This window comes from Geospiza fortis, unplaced genomic scaffold (genome assembly GCF_000277835.1).
Source record: "Geospiza fortis unplaced genomic scaffold, GeoFor_1.0 scaffold54, whole genome shotgun sequence".
NCBI lineage: Eukaryota > Metazoa > Chordata > Aves > Passeriformes > Thraupidae > Geospiza > Geospiza fortis.
Genome location: NW_005054301.1, coordinates 730,146 through 754,053, shown reverse-complemented (window position 1 = coordinate 754,053; position 23,908 = coordinate 730,146). Strand labels below are relative to the sequence as shown.

The 23,908-nt window shown below is 34.9% G+C and overlaps 1 protein-coding gene across 1 annotated transcript in view; it reads right to left on the bottom strand.

Annotated features, from left to right (window-relative positions):
• EML5 (EMAP like 5) overlaps positions 1–23,908 on the bottom strand; it is a 92,862-nt gene that overhangs the window by 15,358 nt on the left and 53,596 nt on the right. The window contains exons 18-34 of the mRNA XM_014310503.2: positions 23,229–23,334; positions 21,880–21,973; positions 19,913–20,013; positions 19,516–19,718; positions 18,296–18,407; positions 17,199–17,326; positions 16,600–16,741; positions 14,677–14,829; positions 13,731–13,862; positions 12,364–12,452; positions 11,467–11,643; positions 10,418–10,619; positions 8,605–8,731; positions 7,080–7,094; positions 4,641–4,649; positions 1,225–1,303; positions 65–194 (exon numbers count right to left, since the gene is read on the bottom strand). Coding sequence (XP_014165978.1) covers positions 65–194; positions 1,225–1,303; positions 4,641–4,649; positions 7,080–7,094; positions 8,605–8,731; positions 10,418–10,619; positions 11,467–11,643; positions 12,364–12,452; positions 13,731–13,862; positions 14,677–14,829; positions 16,600–16,741; positions 17,199–17,326; positions 18,296–18,407; positions 19,516–19,718; positions 19,913–20,013; positions 21,880–21,973; positions 23,229–23,334 — 1,999 coding nt within the window. The remainder of the gene's footprint in view (positions 1–64; positions 195–1,224; positions 1,304–4,640; positions 4,650–7,079; positions 7,095–8,604; positions 8,732–10,417; positions 10,620–11,466; positions 11,644–12,363; positions 12,453–13,730; positions 13,863–14,676; positions 14,830–16,599; positions 16,742–17,198; positions 17,327–18,295; positions 18,408–19,515; positions 19,719–19,912; positions 20,014–21,879; positions 21,974–23,228; positions 23,335–23,908) is intronic.

Below are 23,908 nucleotides of genomic sequence, written 5' to 3'. Positions count from 1 at the left end.
ACTTTATAAACTGCAACTCCATGAGTGTGAAGAAACATTTTCCCTCCAGTGGGTTTTCTCCTACCTGTTGCCACATTATACAAGATGCCAACAGATGCAGTGTGATAAATTACATCAGCACCATCATTCAAATAGTGCACATTGTTTCTGCAGTCCTTGCCTCGGTACCCAAATACCAGCTCCAAAATTAGGTCCTAAAAAAGATATTCACATCAGTAGATTTACCAAACCTTAAAGCAGTTATGAACTTCACATTCCTCTGTAGGATTTAATTTTTTAAATTATGTCCTTATGTAGTAAGTGACGTGTCAAGGCAACAGAAACTGGGCTGGTGTCTCCCCTGTCAGTTTACAGAGCTGCTCATTCTTGTCACACACAGCTGTGTCACCTTTTTCCCCTCTCAGGGGGATGCTGCAGAATGTGCATATAATACACACAGACATATATATACACTGAAAGAGATACTCATACACATGCATATAAATAAATAAAATGCAGTGAAGAATAAAGTTCTTATAATGCAGAATACAATAAGAAACAAATAATGACAAACAGTGGTCCACAATTTAATTCCAGCCAGCAACTAGAAACCCAAATTACAGCCTAAAACTTCTAGAGCACTGATGTCAAAAAAGCTGTTTATTATGCTACACCAAATATTTTACAGAATCAACAAGATTTGGGTTGGTAAAGAACTGCATTTTCTAAAGTTAGATGAAATTTTCACTTCAGAATAATCAAAAATTGGTATGTTTATTTGCAACTGCCATGTAATGAAAAAACAGGTGCCAAAGCTAAACTCATATTTAATAGAATTTTTAAAATTATTTTTAAAACTCTTATCATGATGAATTTAAATGGAAGTTTTAAAATAAATTCTAAGAAGATTGGAATTAAAAAATGCTTAGTTTTATTAGCAACAATATACCCTTTAACAATCCAGTTATCTATACAAGGCATCCTGCTTTCTACAGCCAGTTCTAAGGTTTCATGATTACTAAGAATTGAGTTACACTCCATTTTATTTGCAAGAAAAAGAAATATAATCTTTTATTATTCACAAGAAAAAATTCTCTCCCTCTTTTTCTACTATTTGCCCAGTATCCACTATTTCCACCTTTGATATATTTAGAATAAAACAATCATTTAATGTGTTCATAAGTGTGCCAGTTTCTGGCAAAACAAAATCCTAAAGGAAGAAGAGAAGAGCACCATTTTTCTTACCTCTATGGGTCTCTTTTTTTTCCCCACATTATTTGTCTGCAGTTTCTCCGGCTGAGGCAATGCCCTACTAACTGGAGGTCTGAAACAAAGAACTGTGAATAAGAGAAGGCTGTCCGTCACCCATTCCATGCTAACAGTAACCTTCTAACCTGCTAAGGCTTTGGGAAATCTTACAGCCTGTCCTACTCTACTCATATTCATCTTCAAAATAAATACCTATGTCAAAGGAGAAGGACAAAACCTAAAAATCCTTTGTTTAACATGCTAGGTTCTCTAATTCTTCAACAATCCATGGGGTTAATGCAAAAGCTTGTTTTAAAGTGACTGAGCACTTTTTAAATATTTTTAGCTTTTTCAAACTATGTTTTTAAGGTACTTTCATCTTCTCTGCAGTAAATTTACTGAAGAGAGGCTAACCTGATTAATCTAATAATGCCTGCGACATGCCTTCAGCAGACCCCCTAAGGTTTTTTTCTTATTTTTGTAATAGTTTGTAAAGAACTCCAGATGCACCTGCCCATCCACTCCTACATCAACTGAAATGTGATATTGATCAAAGCTTACGTGGAAGAAAATCAAGACCATGCAAATGCAGGAGTAACAGCCACAACCCATGTTCCACTGTTCTGAATAGCCCAGATTTAATTAAGAACTCTCAATTAGATATGTTTAACAAATATTCATAACAACTTTCACATTACATTCAACTGTACCTATACAAAGAAACACAAACAAATAAGCTTTATTATTAAATATATGCAACTATTCCTAGTAATTTGCAGGAGCATTGGTTATTGATTCCATAGGTGCAGCATTTGTGGCTGTGATAACAATCCTTTAAGCTTGATCTTTAAGAAGAACAATTCATTTTAAAATAAATTCTATGTGTAAATTCAGTGATATCCAGATTATTTAATCCAGTAGGCAGTGTAATACACTAATATCAAACACGAAGCAATAGGTTGCTTTCATATTCCTTTTTAGTATGAAGTACTTCTAATTTCATCTCTCTTCTTGAGTGATGACTTTGATTCAAAATAATGACTGTCTTTTCTCAGAATGATAGAATATGATTTGTTTGTACACTGTGTAGTTTGAAGGACAGGTGAAAAGCATTTTCTCAGTAATTCAAATAAAATACCATTTTCTTGGATTTATTTCTTTATTGTTCCTGCCTAACTTTAGAACAAATGTTAGGCATTCGTTCATTTGATCACTCCAGCACAGAAGTCTTTGAAAGACTTTATGTTTTAAATTTCTCATTTGTCATGGACAATTCTGCAACAGTCTCACTACTATTCCTCTAGAAATTACCAAAACACAGCATAAAAAGCCCTTCTTCCACTTGTCAGCCTCATATTTGACACAGAGCACTCAAACCTCATCTCTTTCGTCTTCTCCTACCCTGGCCCTAATTAACTTCTGTCCCTGAAACAAAGAGGGAAAAATGAGTTGGAGGGAAAAAAAGGGAGAAAAATTAAATATAGCAGAAGAACATATTTGAAGTTTGATGAAAGCAGTAGAAACTGAAAGGACATGATTCTTCTAGAGGTTTACTTTACTGGAACTGAGTATTTCTCTGCTGCTTGGTTCTAAAATGTAGCATTTTTTAACATTTGCTGTCTGTAAATCCCTTGTGCTAGAAAGGGAGAAGAAGCAAAACAATCTCACATTTTACAACTACTTGAGAAGACCATCTATACTTAAAGGCTCTACAAATGAAAATAAACACAGGTTGATATCATCCTTAACTAATCATGAGAGTACATTCACATATTACCACACAACAGAATAAAGTGAATGTATATTGGCCAGGAAAACCTGAGAACTTTTACTCAGCTGCATTATCTCACAGGTCACCTAAACAATTTCTCTAAGTATCTGGCCAGGAAAGGCTAATTCTGTATTGATCCAGAGCAGTGGAACTGGAATGCAAATTACAAGCACATATGGATTCTCTTCCTAATTAAGTTTCAAGATGACTTGAGGATGAAGGATATGAGAATACATCTTCCAAGTCCTTTTTTGTGAGTGAGAGCTGAAAATGTTTTTAATTTGTTGTGTAATGTGCAGCAAAGTGACTAATGGCATATACAACACACAGTGGTCATATACTCGCATGCATAACTTGCTGCATGCTCAAAAACTGTGTGGAAAAGATGGGAAAGACAGCATGAATAACATGTTGGGGTGAATTCACATATGGATAGGGTCAGTTTTCGCATGGGGAAGGAGAATTCCAGCCATCTATCATAAGGGAAATAAATACCTCAATATTGGCACTTTATTTTCAAAAATAAAATATATTTGGTATATGTATTTTAATATTTGTTGTTATGAAAACATAAAAATCAAGTACAAGCATTTTGAAGTAGTTTCTGAAACAAAAAATACCTTGTTCACAGTTTTAGACATAGCTTAAATATTACTACCCATTTTTGCATGATGTATTTCATTCCATATTTTCCTCATTGTTACTGAGTATCTAAAGTTACTAACAGAACAAGGAATGATTTTCTGTCATACCACATATGTAAATTACCACCAATTCTTTTAGTTCTGTGGTAATTTATAACAGTGTGATTTACAATATTTATTTCTGTTTTAAAAATACAAGTGTTATTTTGGGCACTATTTGATAGAGCAAATTACAGTAGCTGGTACAAAAGAAAAAAAGTCCCTGTGTTGAACACCAAAATTGCACTTCATACTTAGGGGGACTTGCAGAGAACTTAGCAATTGATTTTGCACTACTCTTCAGCATGAAGTGTCTTGCTCTGCCCTCCCCAAAAGGTGTTGGCAAGCATGAAGTAGAGAATGAATTTTAAGAGTAAGGAGGACTTCTTTCCATTTACTCTTGGCAAGTTCTTCAAAGTCATTTGTGAAACTTCACACAGATCTGGTTTCCATTAGAAGATAATGAAGGGTTTTTTAAGTACTGCCTCTGGACAAAAATTACTTATAATTATTTCATCTGTTCTGTGAGCAATAAGACCCAGTTCATACTCACTAATGCAGACACAGGGAATCTGATGCTCAAATAATTCAGTAACATATAAACCTAGGCAAGTCAGGTGAGACTGTCAGATCATCACATGTAAAACAGCTGTCCACTAGGGGGCTGGAAAAAGTGCTAATATTTGTACTTTAATAAGTATTACTGAAGAATACTGCTTGTGAAACATTGGAAAGTAATAGTTCATGGAGTTGGGGTTCATATTGTTAGGTAAAACAGCATCTAGCTCATTGTATGAAACAGAACTACAATGCATATATATAAATCTCAGATTTTTCATACAGCAATATTCTAAAGAGTGATAGGTGCATGGTATGGCACCCAACATGACAGATGACTTTTTAAGGAAAATGGGAGGTGGCATTAAAAGATGGACTAGATAGGAAAACAAAAGCATTACCTGGAACCTCTTTTCAGCAGCAGATAGGAAAGAGAAAAGGATTACTTATACAAGTTTGGCTAAAAGTTAGGTGCCAGTGAATTATTCATACAGGTAATTATTGCTGACTTCCTGGTTTGTATACTTCTTTTTACAAGGGAATTATTCACTTCATAGACTATATAAATCTATTATTTGTATAGAAAACTCCCATTCACTTAAATGGGAATTATGAACATGTGTTGGCATGAGAATATAATTCTTTGCAATAACTCTACTGTAAATAGAGAAAAAGAAGCAGAAGCAGAAAAAAAAACCCCTCTGAACTATACCAAGTGTTCAGAGTCAGCAAACACAACACCTAAATAACCCAAAGAAAGGCTGTGCAGGTTTAAATTCCTGAAATAAGCTGATGGAACAGTCAACTCAATATTAAAGACAGATGTTCAAGTTTAGTCACAAAAATACATTCATTTATACTAAAATTAATTATCTCAGCTAACCAGAATGTGTGGGGTACTGAGCACTACTGATATGTACTATTTTTTCATGACTACTTAATTCAGTTTATGTTGATTGAAGATACTTTGCACTGGATAGGTTTCCTCAGTCATATATGATGGAATACTCCTATAATTTGGCCAGCCAAAAACCCTCATTAATAATTAAAGCATGTGGGCATGCACAGATTATTTCCTAATATTTGTAGTATGCATGGGCACTTTACACGAGTTTGATTAGCTGGTACACTTCCATTGGTTTGATAAATTCTTTTTTTAAGAGCCACTAAACAACTTCACTAGGTGAACACTAGTTAGTTTTTCTCACTTATAAGTTAAGCAAAATAATTTAAGGAATAATTTAGGAAAAAAAATCTTGAAAATTAAGAACACAACGTTAACAACTCATCAATTTACAGACTGGTTTTTTTCCCATACTGAAAACAGTGGATTTTACTGGATGTCTTCTACATACTTTTAACTTTATTTTTCAGTGCAAGACTGATGCACTATTTATTCATATAGGAAACAGCTAAACCTTTCCCACAATAAAATCCAAATGTAGCTTGAACAGGTTTTGCAGTAAATAGCATGCAATTCTTCAAGGAGTATGAAATTCAAATACCGCCAGATATTTTTCACAGTAAAACAGTGAAAAATTTTAACTGAAATTCCTGGCTGTTTAATTTTGAGATCTCTTGGTACAGCCATTTGTCTGTAAGGTACATTAATCACAGCACTGCCCCTTTCACAGCCACATATCGCCAGCTTCAGGGAGTATAAGAACAGAGTAAGAATGGAGCTTTATTCTCCAGAGGCATCTCCCAGCCTTCAGTGCTGTGCAATTCAGGGAGTAGCACAGTCAGAAGCATTTTCAAAATCAACCATGATAAGAATTTTTTCTGAGTAATTTACCTAGCACAAAAACATACTAGGAAGGAACTCTTTGTAAAGGATAGAAGAAGTTTTCAAATGTGTTTTGTGTTGCTGAGTATCTATAATGTTATTACACAACCAAATTAGACACACAGTACACATCTTTTCACATAAAAATATTACCTATAAACATTATTATTCAGAAATGATAAATAATTCCAATTACCAATCTAAGTGCTGCCTCACAGCAGTGCCATTTTGTGTTTCCAGCAGAAGTTAAAATAATTATTGCAATTTCAATGATATAGCATGGTAATTTCACTGCTAGAGAATACTATATCATTAGCACAGCTGGCAGTTAACACTGCAAGCAAACTTAGACCAATTGAATCTGAATGAAATCTGGAGTTCCAGTCATGGAGGCAGCTCAGTCTGCAAATCTGAAGGATGGCAGTCTGCAAGTCTGAAGGATTTGTTGTGCTGCAAATTTAACATCATGTTTTTGCATGTGCACCTATTCTAAACAGAGCAGGTGCAGAAGTTCATAACCTCATGCAGGCACCTACACCAGAGACTGCTGTATGAGCAGGAGGTGGACCCAGCAGCTCAGACCCTCCAACAGCACAGGTGCACTAGCAAAATGCTGCAGCCAAGGCAGGAGTGCTCCCTGCACCCCTGAAGCTTCATCAGCTCCAGCAGGGTGCTGCTCACAGAGTGCAATGTGCTCACTGCACTGCTCCAGCCTGACCTCTAAGTGTGTGCTGCAGACATCCACAAACCCCTGGGCAAGATCTCTGGCTCAGATAGGGAAGTCAAGCTGTTCCTTACCCCCACCAAAGTATTGAGGAAAGGAGGATGAGCTTTGATCATCTCCTCCTAGAACACTCTAGTGTTGACTCAGGTCAACTCGGAGTGAGAGCTGCACTTATGTTTTGTCCCTTAATCCTTTTCTACCTATTAACATGCTACTATTTAATAGTAAAGAGGTAAATCCCTCACTTCTCTTGCAAATTGTAACTACTTTTCCAAGCAGCTGAAGTTATTAAAATCCATTTAATCCTGGACTTCATGTACATGAACTTACCTTACTACCCCCTGCCTTCATAGGAAGCAAAAATAGAGAGTAGTAGAAATAAAATAAAAATTAGTATCTATGACAGTAGACTAAAGCACTTCTAAAACATTTACCAATCTTATACAATATTAACATCAGAACAGAAATCAAAATACATATAGTAACCATAGTCTGGTTTTATTCTTCACAAAAAAAATGTCTTTGAAGTTTTAGGGCCCCAAACTTTTCAACAATGCAGGTAATGGAATTCTTTAATGATTTTTTTTATTCTGAATCACAATTTAATTACTTTAGTACAGAATTAATTCTCTTAGTAATTTATCTGAAACTGAAAAACACAATTCACTCAGCTTCTAGAAACAGCTTTTGAAAGAAACATAAGAGTCTTACAGTTTCATTAAAAAGAAAAAGAAAAACCTTTAATCAAAGCTTTCATGCCATGCACATTATTTCTTTTTGATTTCCACATCAAATACATCTAATTAAAAAGGAGAGACCATTTCTCATAAATTCAAGACAGGGAACCACAGCTTTATACACTCTCTCCAACAGCAACACAACTTAAAAACAAAATATGACATGAAACTCCCACCAAAGTCACACTGCATTTCTCAACAAGGGTATCACAGACCTGCCCAGCTTCACTGTGGAAAGAGGCTTGAGCATTGCCACAGAACTCCTCACATTCCTGCAAAACTCCTGACCCTTCCCCTGATCCTCACACCCCCTTATACCCTGCTGTTTTCCTCACTTCCCACTTTTTAATATTAGCATTCCCCAAATGCTGAATTAGGAATTCCCCCTTCCTTTTCTCTCACATATACTGTCCACATCAATTTAGTGGACAACAAACAACTTTCAGCTCAGCTGCAGATTCTACAACAGATAATGTTCTAGATGTTATAAATTGTTTCTGTTATTTTGCATCTACTTTATTTTCTGGGTTTATTTTAATCTACTCCCCATCCTATTCTCTTCTAAAGCATACAACAGTGAATCAAGATCTAAAACTAACACTGTGAAGCAACCAATTCCATTTTCCAAGATTCATTAACAAAAACTGCAGAATCACTGTGGACAGAATTTTTCAGAGAAAGGTAGAAGTTAAGTGGAAACTGAAGCAATGCAAGGAGCAATTAGAATTTAATTCCTCAGAGCAGTTTGTTGGCAGAACCAAAAACCTGAGAGCTGTCCTTCACTAAAACAATCCTACAGCCTCATGCCTATAATGCCATCACTAACTGCCAATCAGTATTTCAGTTTCCAAAAAACCATATTATAAACCAGCAAATAATCATCTCAAGGAACTCCCCGAACATAAAATTATGCATACATAGTTTTTAGTTTTTTGTGCTCTCTGAAAATAGGTACAGCCTAGTCCTTTGAGTCACCTTACTTTTTTTCTTCAAAGAAGTATTTTGATTCTTTTTATACATATCCTTTTAAGTTAAGACTCATATATTCCAATATAATTTTATTCTACTATTGTCTTTTCGGGTTGATTTCTTGGCTAGAATTGTAATTTAGTAATTACCTTTCATCTAAGGTTGGCTCCTTTTGTTGCAGATGAGGCTTAATTCCAAACATTGGTCTAATGTTTGTTGATAAGGCTTTGATGGTGTAATTAATTTCATTTTCCCTTGTCACATCACTGTCATAACCTAACAAAACCAGAGGGAAGAGTATCAAACCAAAATAAGGTACAAAACCAACAATTTAATCTTAATTTGTGCAGATTTCAACAATGTACTAGATTACAAAAACAATTATAGCATGGATTATTAGTACCATAAATACACAATAGAAAGAAAGTAGCTGGGAATCATGAACGTTGTTAATAAAAGACATTCAATGAAAAAGAATTCCCTACAATATTTTTGTGGAAAAAGAATTATTAATGAGTCACAGGACTTCAAAAGCTCCATTTCTGCTTGGTTGGCCTTAATTACAATCACTAACAAAGAACCTCTCTACCTGACATCTGCTCTTGAGACCTGTAAGATTACAGAGACCTGTAAGATTAAGAGAACATCAGTGCCTGGATGTTCTCAATTCCACCCATTACCATGGAATCTATAGGTCTGCCCAAGGTTCCTACACAATGCTTAGGGCCAGCAAGGCACAGGATGATGTTTACTATAGTAAAATAAACATGTTGGCAAAGCTAAGTTGTGACAGGGCTGTTAATTACTCTCCCTTATTTTGTTTTTTCAAAGATCAAGACTACCAATGCCAACAGTGTGATGGTGAATACTTCTTAACTCTAACTGAAATTAATAGGACCTGACCTAGAAAAACTTCTGTGGATAAAGATGTCTGTCTTTTCTTGTAAATCTTCACACACCTCGCTCTCTTTTAGAGTACTTTTGAACCCACAGCTTAAGAGGGTTCTGTGTAAAGCAGTAGAGGCTAGGGAAGATTATAGGGCTAAGATGTTCTAACAGGTCTCAAGCAGAGGCTGAACAGAAACTCTGAAGATGGCAATTTTTGACTAAGAAAGTTAAAAGCTGACAAGTCCTCCTATAGGCAACTAAATTACTCTGTGTATTCTTCAGTATTTTTGACAAGAAAGACAGTGATTAAAAATTATTTTCCAATGAATCTTTAATATGTCTTTAATATTTAATGTATTTCTTTGGTCATTTAGCTCGTTTTAGTGACAGCTGAAGTTAATTTATTACACAGAACTATTTAATGAGTAGCAGAGATAGTTTAAAAATTCTTGAACACTGAGAAATTGACAAAGAGGAAAAACCACACTTGGGAGAAGAGAAAACAAGTCTGGAGACTCATAGACCCTTGGAATTATAACATGAAAAAAAAACCATAAGTATGGAAAGACCAGCAGAAGTTAATGCTAGAAAATAGAATTAACACTTTATAACTACTGATATTGTGACCTTGAAACAGGTACGTAAACATCAGTCTACTTCAGTGTCCTATGTCTCCATGTTATGGAAGCAGATGCTACAGCATCAAGATAACTATGATCTCACATTATACAGATTTCAAGAATTAGTGACCAAATTCCAACTGTGATGATTCTATTTTAAACATAGATTTTTTTGGGTAGCTATGTATAATTGATACTTAATATTTTTAATTTAGAAGATATCAAGAGTCTCTTTATGTACTCTGACTCAAAGCAGTAACTCAAACACTTCATTACCATTTTCTCCACATCAGTTTATCAGTCCTTTCCCCAAAACCAAATTTTATTTAACATTTTTGAAGAGTATTTGCTACTTAAGATAGAAACAATCCATAAATTATTTCTAAATTTTCAGTTTTCCATTAATAAAGTCTTAAATAGCACAATCCAGCTAGCTGTATGAATTATTACAGACCTCCATCTTCTTCAGAATCTAGATCAGACTCCTCACTGTCACACTGCCTGCTGTCCCGATGTCCTTCCACCTCATAAGTCCACAGCATCAGGGAGGTGTCAGCTCCCCCAACAGTGACCAACAAACTGTCATCGTAGGTCCAACGCACATTTGTCACATGGGTGCTGTGAGCAACATACCTCTTAAATTTTCCGAATTTTCCCTGAGAAGGGGAAAAAGAAGGCAAAGATCAAATTTACCCAGTCTGCTAGACAAAACTGAAGTTGCCAGCACAATGACATCATCTTAACTTCTTTACAGTTCATGCTTCAGCTGTTTTGCATTTTATATGGTTTTAACACATGATTTGCCAAGTGCCCCTCCTACAGAAACTTCATGGAATGTTAACCTTATCTTCAAGCATGAAAGAGTTAGTCTATAAACAGATTCCAGCAATAAACACTGGATCATTTTTTCTAAGAGAGACAATAATCTAACTGATTTGGAATAAAATTCACATAGAATATTTTGAGTCAGTACTTGTACATTGTTACTATGCTTAGCACAGCAACATTTCAAAATTGAAGACACATTTTCCACCAAATATATGGGAAAACTAGAGGTACTTGAAGAGGAGTAAAATACAATGTGCTTCTGGAATGACTTTTCTATGATGTGTGATTAAATACTATTAAAGGACTTCATCTTAGAAAAAAAATTACTAATATTGGACAGAATTAATGTCCTTAAAATCAAGAATGCAATGTAGGTGAAAAATACATGTTCATTGTCTTCCAAAGCACTCTCATTCTTAAAGTTGTTCCTATTCATTTGCCACAGTCAGCAGCAAGACACTGCATGAGATGGCTCTACAGTCTGACCTGGAATGATCATTCTTACTCATTGGAAGTTTAATGCAATGCAAACTGCAATGTAATACTAAATGCTTTCTTTGATCAAAATGAGAAAAATATAAAAGCATTCTTTTCTTCTGAGTGATTAATTTTCACAGTTTTGATAAGGCAGATTTATTAATAAATACTTTCCATAAACAGCTGAAAATTACTTACTTTAGCAGGGTATCGAAATAGTTTCACAAATCCAAAATCATCTCCTGTGGCTAATACTTTACTATCACTAGTGAGGCATGAAGCAGTTACATCTGTGACTTCACCAATTATTGGCCAGATCCCTTCACAGCAAGAGCCCAAAACACTTGTCCATGATGCCCAGCCAATCTTTTCTACCTACAAAACCAACACATTTGAGACAGAGAATACTTCTTAGGCATTTTTCTTCCATATCCAATTTCAAGAAAAATTCCTTGCACTGAAAGATACATCACATCTAAAAGATAGTATTTTAATATATTAATCACTTATTTTTTTACCATTCAGAATTTCATTTGAGACCTGCAATTTTACCCCTATGAACTTTCAATTCCAAAACTTAAAAAAGTATTTTCAAAGTTTTTCCCTTAGCTGCCCTTTCAGGCTAATGAAAACAAATTATGTTTTCCAAAACTGCCTTTCAATACCATGGAAAATATCATTTGGAAATTATAGATTCTTGCTCTCTGCCCTATGACAATGCTCTCTATCTGAGAAAACAAAACAACTACAATATACTACTCTTGCCCATATGTATTATGTAAACTGTATTTCATTGTTCTATAAAGACAAACATGAGGTGTTCCACAGCAAGGTTAGGGTTAAGTAATCTGCAATAGGTTTTCAAAGGTGTTTAGGTACCAGAAAAGACACAGAGAAGTTTAGTGAGATTTTCATTACTAAATCAGCCAAATGTCTGTTTCTTAATAGAAGAGAAAAATGTGAAATCCCCTACATATGATATTATTTTAAAAGTCTAAAATTACAGTTTTATACATCATTCCCTCTTATGTAGTATAGGTGGCTGCATAATAATTTTAATTTGCAAGCAAGTTAAGAAGGCAGTACAGTTCCTACCTCCAAACTCGGGATAGTCTGTTTTTTCCCCCGAGGGGCTTCAAAAAACAGCTGCTCTTTAGCACCAGTGTTGACTTGCAAAAGTTTTCCTATAAAACATATGACATAGATATTGTATGTTAACATAGAAGATTCCATTTTACAGAAGGAAAAAAGAAAGGTTAGTTTGAATTTTTTATTGCTAACAGCATTGCAGTAATTATTTGTTTCTATTGGAAAAAACTGCATACATAAATAATGGATCTGAAGTATGGTCTTCTAAAGAAATCTAAGTCCTTTGACCCCTTAAATTCATAACCCTTTCTCCTCTCTTTGAAAACTCTACTAATGCATCACTTTTCTCTCTCCTTATTTTGGCTGTCCCATCAGATGGTAGACAAAATGTACTGGGTGTAATTCAAAGCTTGTTTATGATTACTGGCTGCTGATGCTCTTGGGATGGGGAAGCACAGATGCTGCCTGACCACCAGCTGATCCCAAGCAGGTGACTTCTTTGCACCTTTATACAACATCATTTCTGAGGGAAATTCTCACCAATGTTTCTGTCCTCTTCCTTTTTAAAACCTTCAATGGAAGCTAACTTACAACACTCCTTCAAAATTAATCACTCTTGCAGAAGTTATTATGTAGAGGAATAAGAACCTGAACAAATAGATTGCACAATTGCACAGCCTTGCTTTTTAATGAAACAGGACTAAATTTAGTATTTTAATTAATCACATATTAATACCCTGGAACACAGGAAACCCAGTCTTTCTGCTATGTGTGACAAGGATATGTACTCCTGAGCTACAGATACAACCACATTGTACAGTATATTATTAAAGGAGTAGAAACACAGAATCATAGAATGTTTGGGGTTGGAAAGGACCTTAGAGACCATCTAGTTCCACCCCCCTGCCACTAGACCAGGCTGCTCAGAGTCCCATCCAGCCTGGCCTTGACCACCTTCAGGGATAGGGCATCCACAACATCTCTGAGCAGCCATTTCCAGAGCCTCACCACACTTACAGCAAAAAATGTCTTCCTAATATCTAATTTAAACATACCCTCCTTCAGCTTAAGGCCCTTCTCCCTTGTTCTAAGTGCCCTTGTGAAGTCAAATGATAAACAGAAAAGATTTTTTAAAAATCCAAACAAACCAATCTATAGAGACAAACCATTTTACTTCAACTCGCACAACTTCTAAATATGTATGTGGCAGTAAAAATCATGGGTTTAATATTTATTCAGATGCTGTGAGAGCATACTCAAAAGCTGAAAAATCAAATCTGTCAGTGATAGAACAAACCAATACTATACATGTACCTTATTAGTCTATAATGTATTCAGTCTTCCAGTACCTTTTTACAATGAATGCTTCTTACCTCTTATGTCCCAGTCCATGTGTGTGATATAGCTGGAGGCTCCCTTGCAGATTCCTACCCTTTTACTGCTCATTACATTGTAAATATCTACAAAGTTGTCACAGGATGCCACAGCTAAGTACTTTCCAGCCCCTAAAACACATCAGTACAAAGAGAAAATACTTTCAAAAAATTTTAGTGCACTTTGTATTAAACGCAAGTAAATTCTGGAATTTAGCCATATGCAATTTCAAATTCTTCGATATCAGCTTGTTAATTTATACATATTCTCCAACAAACTGATTTTCATATCACGTAATCAGCATGAAACATAAAACTATGGTATCATTACATTTTCAAACAATAAAAACCATTTGCTGAAATTTTAAGTATTTATGGTATTCAGAGAATGATAAGGCTTAGGGAACCAGAAAGTAATGTTGTAGGGGAATTGGTATCAGTAATTTGCATCAAATTTCTCCAACAGATGAGTATTTTAACTAAAGTAGGCTATGCATTTTGAGTTCCTAAAATACGAGCTGTAAAGTTGGGAAAAAAAACCTAGCCTCACTGTGAGTGCTAAGGGGGGGAAAATAAGAAAAAAAAGGTTGCCAGAAGTTTCTGACACACCCATTTCAAGTACTCTTATTAGATAAGGGTAACATCAGTGATGTGCCAAACTTATGCAGGTCATAAAGTGTAACCCTAGGGAGCTGCTGGATATTCACAATTTCAAACTGGCTGTTGTACTCAGGAGGTCACTATAGGCAAATCTATTCCAATAATCTCATCCTTAAACAAGCAACACAGGACTTCACACCATGGTCTTTTAAAATGTTAGTATTATTTTTACTGACCTATTTTCTACATCTAAAAGTACTACAAATCTTCCCCACTTTTAAATGTGATAAGTCTTACTTGAACAACCTTGGTATTAAAATTTTCATTTAAAAAAGAAATCACTCACCAGGAGAAAATCTGATTTCTGAAATAACATCTTTCCTGTGCTGGAAAGAGACCAAATCCTCCAGGGTATCTGCATTAACTATCAAAAAACTTCCATCATTGAGACCAACAGCTAATGCTTTTCCATCAGGAGAAAAGCAGCAACATCTGCCTCCTATGAGAAATAAAGAAATTGCATTCAGATACATTTACGGTGCATTATCCTTCTTTCAGATCTATTTTTCCATTAGTAAAGGAAAGCTATTCTTTTCCTAGAAAAATTCCAAGGAAGCTTTCTAGATGCTGCCAAAATAATTTCCAAGCTGTGACAGCATATGAACAGGTACGCAGGCCCAGAATGTTAGAGTTGCGTCTTAATTGATATCTGTTCTACATTAGTAATGCAGATTAATCATTATTCTCTGTATATTTCTAACTTGATCTCCTTCTTTGTAGCTGGTGCTGCCTGCTTGTTACCATTTGCTCTGATAAGGAGAACACAGCTGGAAAAGACTCTCTGGATTCACAGAATTCAGTAATTTGCTATCACAAATAGTCATAGAATCCTTCCAATAAACATGCCAGTGTTGTTTGAAAAACAGTTTAATTTCCAATTTAAATTTATGTATGGTCAGCTTATATAGATTTATTTTTGTGCTAGAATTTTCTGTTAATTTACATATTTTCCGCTACTATTTGCTCCTCTGATTAACCTGTAGACAGCAATGTTTTACTTAGATGGCTTCACCACAAGGTTTTGCATTCATTATCCTGTAGTTCCTCCATCCATTCTCAACTTTTAGTTTAATTATATTCAGCTGAACATGGATGAGAAATGCACACCAAAAATATCCTGATTTTTGTCTTGTAATTTACATGAACACTGCACAATGTCTTGGGGAAAATACCTCATTACCACATGTAATTGTCACCCTGCATTCAACAACATCCTGAGCCTTCTGCTCTTTAAGTTACTCCTGACCTACGCAGACATTTTTCTTACAGTCACTGGATCTGCCTTTTCTCATTAACAAGTTTTATTTCAATTCCATTACTCAGTCTGCAGAAGCATACATCTTTTTCTGTACAGTACACAGGAACTTTTTAAGATTGCCAAAACATCTCAAAATGTGTCTCATCAGCAAATAGTCATCAGAGACTTTTTTGCCAAAAGTACTCTTAAACATATTAAGAAATATCAGCTTTAAGACTTGAGCAGAGCTCACCAGCTAGAAACTTTCTTGTTTAATCCCTCCATATGTGAGCTTGTAACTCTTCTACATTTACTTGGCCAATCTAAATAATCTTCAATTAAGCTTCCCATTATGTTTGAATCAAACTGCATTGCTGAATGCCAAACAGATAAATCCTACTGTATTCTTTTATCTAGCAAAGCATACATAGAATTAGAAGCTTGTCAGGGCCAGTCTCATCTAATCCTGAAAAAATCACCTTATATGATGTCACTTAAAACAGATTTTCCATCTGTCAAAATAGAATTTATTTATATCCTAAACCACAAGTAAAATTTTTATGATTTCTCTTTTCTTGACATTCCAGATCCTTCAAACATTCACAAAGAAAATTACAAACATTTATTCTAAGGTTTCTTCCAAAAAATTCTAGATTCAAAGTCTCAAAAAAGCCTTGGAATATTATAAGCAACATAGCAACATAGCATTTATGTAATTGATTCAACTTTTATTGCTAATTCACTGACTTAAATAAGTTGCAATTGCAAATAATCTTCAGAACAGCACTACACAGAATTTTTTGTGCAGATTCATTAGCTTAAGGGCTACATAACTAGTGAACATAGCATTAATAAAATAATTTGAGTAAAGAAAGGAATTCATTCTGCTCTCAAGTCCTGCTTTCAAAACATTCATAATGCTTGTAAATGTCAAAAGCATCAGTAAATATTTTTTCATACTAAGCATCTTACCCTTTTTCAATTTGCGAACAGCTAACATACAATGGCTAGGAGATAAATCCCATATTCTTAAGGTTTTGTCATCACTTACAGTGGCACAAATAGGTAAATGAGGATGAGTAGCTAGACCCCAAACTTCCCCCTCCATGTGACCCTGAAAAAACACAATAAATAATATGTTTAAAAATTTTAAATTGAAATATGAAATAATACATTTATGAAAGTAAAAAAAAAAGAGAGAGAAAGAATATGCATTATTTAGAGAATAATAAATATCTGAATAAAAACACAGAACACCTGAAAAAATTCACTCTGCTACTTGTGCAAAATTATAGTAATTTGTACTATAGAAAGCTTCTGCAGAATAATCCTCACACACGTCAGTGGCACGGACAGTGGGACTGGGTGCACCCTCAGCAGGTTTGCAGATGACACTATGTTGAGTGGAATGCCCAGCAGGCTGCAGGGAGGGCATCCCACCCAGAGGGGCCTGGGCAGGCTGGCAGGTGCCATGCTCCAGGCTGCAGGGAGGGCATCCCACCCAGAGTCTTTACTTGAGAAATAAAATCGTGTTAGTGGTATGACATATTTGACTGCTATTTAACACATACCTGAACCAGCAGAGTTATTGGTCCACTTTTATCCACCTCCAATATTTCACCATTCTTTGTGCCCACTAGAATATGACCATGTCCTAACGATATGGCACGTATAGAAGGATTATCTTCTAAGAGGAGACCTAGAACATTAAAATGTTAGAAGATAGGATTCTCAATTATGCCTTAAAGAGGATTTTTCACACTTATGCAAATTATATTCTCACTGTAGAAAAATCTACTCTCTTACTGTAGAAAACATTCCTGCACAAAACAATATGTCTGGATTCATTTGTGAGGAATCAGCAATACATCAAGAAGTTTAATAGGCCTGACTCTGTACATGTTAGTTACCAACTATAACACTTTATTGCTACCAATGATGGTACCTCCAATTCTAGCTTCTTGTAAACAAGCTATGAGAATGAGACACTCTGGAGTGCGATGTTTTCATTAATGAGTATTTACATTCATCGTGTTTGAAAATCAAATCATCTACTTTAGAACACGGCAAACATAATTCTAAGGGAAGGGGAAGGAAGAGAAGAAAACTATTCAGAATGAAAATACAGGGAACTGTAAATTAGCATTAAGATCAAGAATAAGTGGTAGAAATGGGAAAATTAGGAATGAAAATGTTCTTTAATTATTTCAAAAGACATATGCATTTACAGAAAATTAGCTACTAATACCTTGCAAAAGTAACCACAATTCTGAATTCCTTCCCTTTTCTGAACCAAAAAAGATCAGGTAAGATACTTAATTATCAGAAATATAAGAGGCTTTTTGCTTGCTACTTTAACAAAAACAAAACAAAGCAAGAAAACACCTGGATGATAAGAAACTTACAGCTAGATCAATTAATTTAGGCTAATAGTAAACTAAATATTATGACCTGCACCCACCAAATGTAGAAACTGACCCTACAACACACAACTCTACTCCCAACAGAAAAATTACTTACTTAGAATCAATGAAGCTTAAAAAAAAAATATTTTAGTATTCATTATGCCAAATGTGGATTCCCTCTTACTGTGGAAAGCAATTTCGTAAAGATTTCTAAAGAAAGTACTTTAAAAATAGAACAAAACATAGGAGAGAGTCTGTGTTACCTTTGGATCCAGGAGCCAGAGCAGCCCTTTTGATGGCATAGGTTTTGAGACAACGTTCAAAGGTATCATCCCAGAGAGCCACCACCCCATCCTTTCCCCCAGTGACAAATCCCTGGGGGAAAAGAAATAAAGATCACTGGTTATATTTGATTATTACCTTTCCTTACTTTTTCAGTGATTTCTGCCAATACTGAAATGGACTATATACAACACCGTAATGCACAGATCTACAGATGTTAGAGATGAAAAGAACAGGAGCAACAGGATGAGTGATTTCTCCTCCTGATGAAGGCAGCACACTTCTGTACAGTGCATGTACACAGTTCTGGATTTAGAAATTCTAACCTGTATGCTTCTACCATTCTAGAAAAATAAGAACCAACATATTATAGTGCTTTTCCTTGATATTTAGCCTCCATATCCCTTTGGCATTTTTTCTCATTACTCAAAACAAAACTCAGTACTGCAAAAATTTAATTAGCAGTTATATTTTTGAAATATATGTGCATTTGTGCCATTCTGTCTTTAAAAATTATATACAGGTATTTAAAGAAGCAACAGGTATGGTTAATACTGAAATCATTAGTTCTTTCCTTTGGAGCACTCAGTTCTTGTAGTATGAATAACACATACTGTCCAATGCTACTTTTCTGAAATGCAGATATTGGGATGTGGAGTGACTTGGTCTAACACAGCAAAACACCAACATAACATTAAAGACATATAACATTAAAGACAAAAAATAATTTAACTGGAACACTCATCCATATTTAAGTACATACTTAAAGGCTTTCCTGGGCTAAAAAGAAGCCAAGAAACTGGAGAAAGTACTTAATGATTTACAGACTGAATTTATCTATTGGTAGACAGTAATTACACTACAAAATAGTACAAGTATGATCTCTCTCACAAGCTCACATATTCCATTGAACATACTGATGCTTAAATCAATTCCTGCTATTTCTTTAGTAAGAGCTTATGAAAATTACTAAGATGTCACTGGCCACAAGGGTTTGAGAAACAGCATGCTACATAATAAGAATAAGAAACTGCATATACACTATTTTGCACTAATGCATAAAACACTATTTTGAATCTGGACCACGCAAGGCTTTTCTGTAATGCAAATAAGGACATGGATTCCTGAGTGTGGGAAAGGTTTGGCTTTATCATAGACTCTTTGTCCAGACATAAAAAAAAGCAATGAGCAGTTTATTTACTTTTTCCAATGCGTGCATGCTGAACACAGGACCATCATGTGCTTTGACAGTTTTTATGAGAAACACATCTCTCCAAATACACACATCCCCCGTGGAGGTTCCAGAGAACGCCATCTCTTCTGTCCAGCCATACACTGCACACATCATTGTGTCAGTTCTTCCCAACGCACCTATGCAGCCCTTTCTCCCAATTAGTCCTCCTCCTGGTTCAGACCAAAAACAAGTCATTAGACATCTGCTTGGAACTATAGCACAAGAACTATATAACCATACCCAGAGCAACAAGTCCTTTTCTTTTAGTCCACCCATGCTCCCCAAAAAAATGAGATTTAATACTATAGTAAATAGTTATACTGTCAGTAACAGAATATGCTCTAATTCTGAAAAGTGTTCTTACCTGCTCTCCGCCAGAATTTCATGTGTTTAATTCCAACTGTAATCAATTTATCAGGCATGTAAGGATTAATCTTAACAACAAAAATCTTATCTTTGCTTCCCCTGAAATGCAAAGCAAAACCATTTAAATATAAGTGTAACTCTTAATATTTTTAAATAGGGTTGGGAGCAGTTTTTTGTTTTATTTTTATGTATACCTGCTCTATCTTGCTAACATTTACTTTCAAATCATTACTAATAGTTTATAATGACAAAGTAGAAAACTAAAGAAGCAACATACTGTGTCCTGTTCTATTTTCATTACTTTTCAGTTTCCAAGGCAGGTGAGTAATTATGTTACTTCAAAGAGGTACAAGGAGGCATTTTCTTTGCAAATGAAAATGTATTTGCATTAAGTTTGGGTATATGGCATTTAGATCTTTGGCAGCTTATAATAATACTTAAAGGAGTGAAGTCAAACATCTTATTTTAAGTTTGCTTATCTTCGAAACAAACTGCCATTGTCATTCAGCATTTAGCTGATATTTTCTGGTTTTGTTAGAAAAAAAATTATGCTGCTATTACATCTTTGATGGAAATTACAGTTAGTTCTAAAAACATTAAAACCTCTTGTGTTTTAGATTTCTTTCTTTGCTTCTATAAAACTAATGCTTTGCTTCAGTCCTACAGTTTGAAAAGCAGCTTTCAACTATGTTTGCCATCTATGCAAAGCAATGTTTATAGATTGTTTTTCTTTACTTAAAATGCAGAAGAGCACCCAATCTCTAATTTTTGCTCCTTGTTCAAAAGGGGCAATAATCTTTTATTTTCTGTCCTTTCAGACCACTAGATGAACTAGTGGCTGAATGCATGAAACAGTTTCTTTCCAAATTCACAGTCATCTTCAAAGTACAGATGCTGCTCTTAAAAATTCTAATCAATTCCTTCAATTTGTGGGTGGGAGAATTAAAAAAAATTAGGTGAAAGGCAGATAAATATCTTCAGAGAAGTCGAGCTTCAGAGAAGCCGAGCTGCCTGGGCTTTTGACAAGTAACTAGGAATGGAATATCCTTCTTTATCTACATCTATTCAGAATTTTCACTCTTTAGTGGATAAGAAATTCAACATGTGTTTAAAAATAAAATGTGAGTCAATTAAATGAAAGAGCAATAATGGATGAAAGGGAAGCTGACACTTTTTTAACTGTACTGTAGACAGTAATAAATCTTTTTAAAATCTACCTAGAACAACGTTTAGAGTATAAGCACTGAATCCAGACAGAATGGGACAAAACCTACTCACACCCCCAGGCTGGTAGCATTACTACCAGCTCACACTACTGCTTTATTTAAAGCAATAGATCCTTAGGGGGAAAAAAAGTCAAAGGTTTAAATAACATTACTCAAAATTAAAAATAGGATTCTATCTTGTAGGTTAAAACAATTTAATAAACATATATTAAATAATCTGTACAGACATAAAGAAACTTGAAATATTTAACCTTTGGATGTTACTTAGACCAATTTCCTGTTCAAAGCAGAGCTGACTTCAAAGTTAGATTAGGCTGGTCAGGACTCAGAAAGGAAAAGGAAAGAACCCTGAAGAAAAAAGAACTCTGCGAAACAACAGCAAATGACTATTCCAAGGAAAGTGTGACGTCTGATGAAAAAGATCTGAACATACCATCTTTAAGAGGGCCAACACAAGTGCATAGAGTTTTAAAGAAAGTATTTCAGAACACAGCAATGTCGTCTATGCCATCTTTCTTCACTAGTTGAGCAGTCACTGTAATAGTTCTTGTTGACTATCAGACCTTCATTTACTTCTTCCACAGAAAGTTTTTAACATGACATAAATGTTGTTGCCTGCATCACTTATGTAACAGAAAATGCTAATTTATTAGAGAACTCATATTTTTAAATTAATATATTTTTCTTACTGACATTTGATAGTAAATCTAGGTACAGATTTTAAAACATAAATGCCTACCTTACTGCTGAAAGCTTTTCTCCTTTCTTCCAATCCCAGAGTACAATAGTGTGATTATCATCTATTCCAACAGAAGCCAATCGTTTCCCGTCCGCTAGAATAATACATTTATTATTAAGAGAGTAGATAGATAACTATGTTGCAATAATAAGAAACCATATTAAAATATTATAACTTCACAAATATTATAAGAATTTATAAACAAGTAAATAAACATATGATGTTTTTAGAGGCATGCTTTTTTATCCATCTGCTTTTAAACTTGGATGAAGTGCAGCACTTTAAATTATCCTGTCTCAAATTTGAACTTAGATGCACTCTGTTCATATTAAATCCCTTGTTCAGTTAGCTGCTGACATAGTTGCACAAAAACATTCACTATAGGTTGTTCTTGTGAAAATTTTATGTTCACTCTGAAAATCTCTGTTCATTTCCGAAAAGGAAAGCACTGAAGCCATACCATGAAATTTGTGAAATGCCCTTAAACTTAGTAGTACTATGAAGTCTTGGAAAAGTTTTGACACAGATTCCACATAAACCTTCAATAAACAAGCTGTTTGTGCTCAATCTAGATCAATGACTTTCTGACATGCATCCATTTTTGGAATTGCTATATATATCCATGTCAGAATTTGAGAAATGAGATTCATATCTTGAAAAAGGAGAAACCAAAGAAAGAGGCATCAAAAACCTCAAACCATTCATCTTTGTGATCACACATTGTCGCTGTGAGTTCAGAGATTTTATCCAGGAAATCCAAACAATTAAAGAATGAATAGAAGATAGTGGAGCAGAGGAAATTTAATATTGGTACAGGAATTCAATGTAGGGTGTGTAAAAATCTCAAGGGATTTAACTGATAGTCTTATGTTAGTTTAAAGTGGAGACAGCGCCTGTGTTTCTGACCAGAGCTCCCTGACTGGCCTTCCTGAATGTATCAGTGTGCTTTCCACATGGCTTTCAGGATTTCATTTAACGAAGAAAAAATTGCACAGCTGATCAATTGGCTCAAAAAAGCGTCTTACACAGCTGTAAAGCAGACACAACACTCCAGGTCTGTGCACCTGCCTCGTGCAACCAAAACAAATTCTGAAGTGCTCAGCTCAGCTGAGTTAAACAGGACAGTACCTGTTCTTGCATTTCCTATGCGCAAGACTCCAAAGGAGGTTTTCCTAATGAATGTTCATTGTAAGACAGCAACTCTCATTTGGCATTGAACACTGGAGAATATTTTTAATACAAAATTTGCAATGTAAAGGAACCCCCAGTTTCTCAGTAGAACTGATTATCTTGTATTTTCACACAGAAAAGGAAAAGTTTAAATAAATAAATAAATAAATACTTATTACCTGAAAAATCAACAGCACAAACACCATACTGGTGATAGCCCTTTAATACTGAGAGTGGCTTTATTGTTTCTGTATCCCAAATGTGTATTGAAGAATCTCGACCAACCTGAAAGTATACATATTCATAGCCATTTTTTTCATTTCTCAGTTATTTCACACAGTTGTTTAAAAAGTATCAAGAATACTTCAAAAAGTATTTGAAAATAAATTACAGTGATAGAATTTGCTTAGTATTACTGTTGTCTGGCTAGCAGAATATTATTCCTTTTGCTGCTTCCCAAAGACCATTTCCCAGCTAACTTAGGTACATTATTGACAATTAACTAAAGTCCTCCTGTGGGGGAAGAAAAAAAGCCCTTCATTGATTGCACTGTAGCATATTTATTCCATCAATTTTTCATCAATCATTCCCTGTCTAAAAATAAAAGGCTATTTATATTGCTAGTATGTCAGCTTCTCCACATTTCAGAAATCAAGGTGACTTCTGCTGCTCTCTGGTGTCATTACAAGGCAGATTCTAATACACTGATACCTGTGGCACAAAAATGAACTAGTGTAGGCAACAAACCTGGTAAGAAATGGAATATAACTTATTCTTTTCAATTATGTACAAAAGCACTATTAGTCAGCACTTAAAAGTTTATTTGCTATTCCAAGGCTTTTGCACCACAGTGCACAAA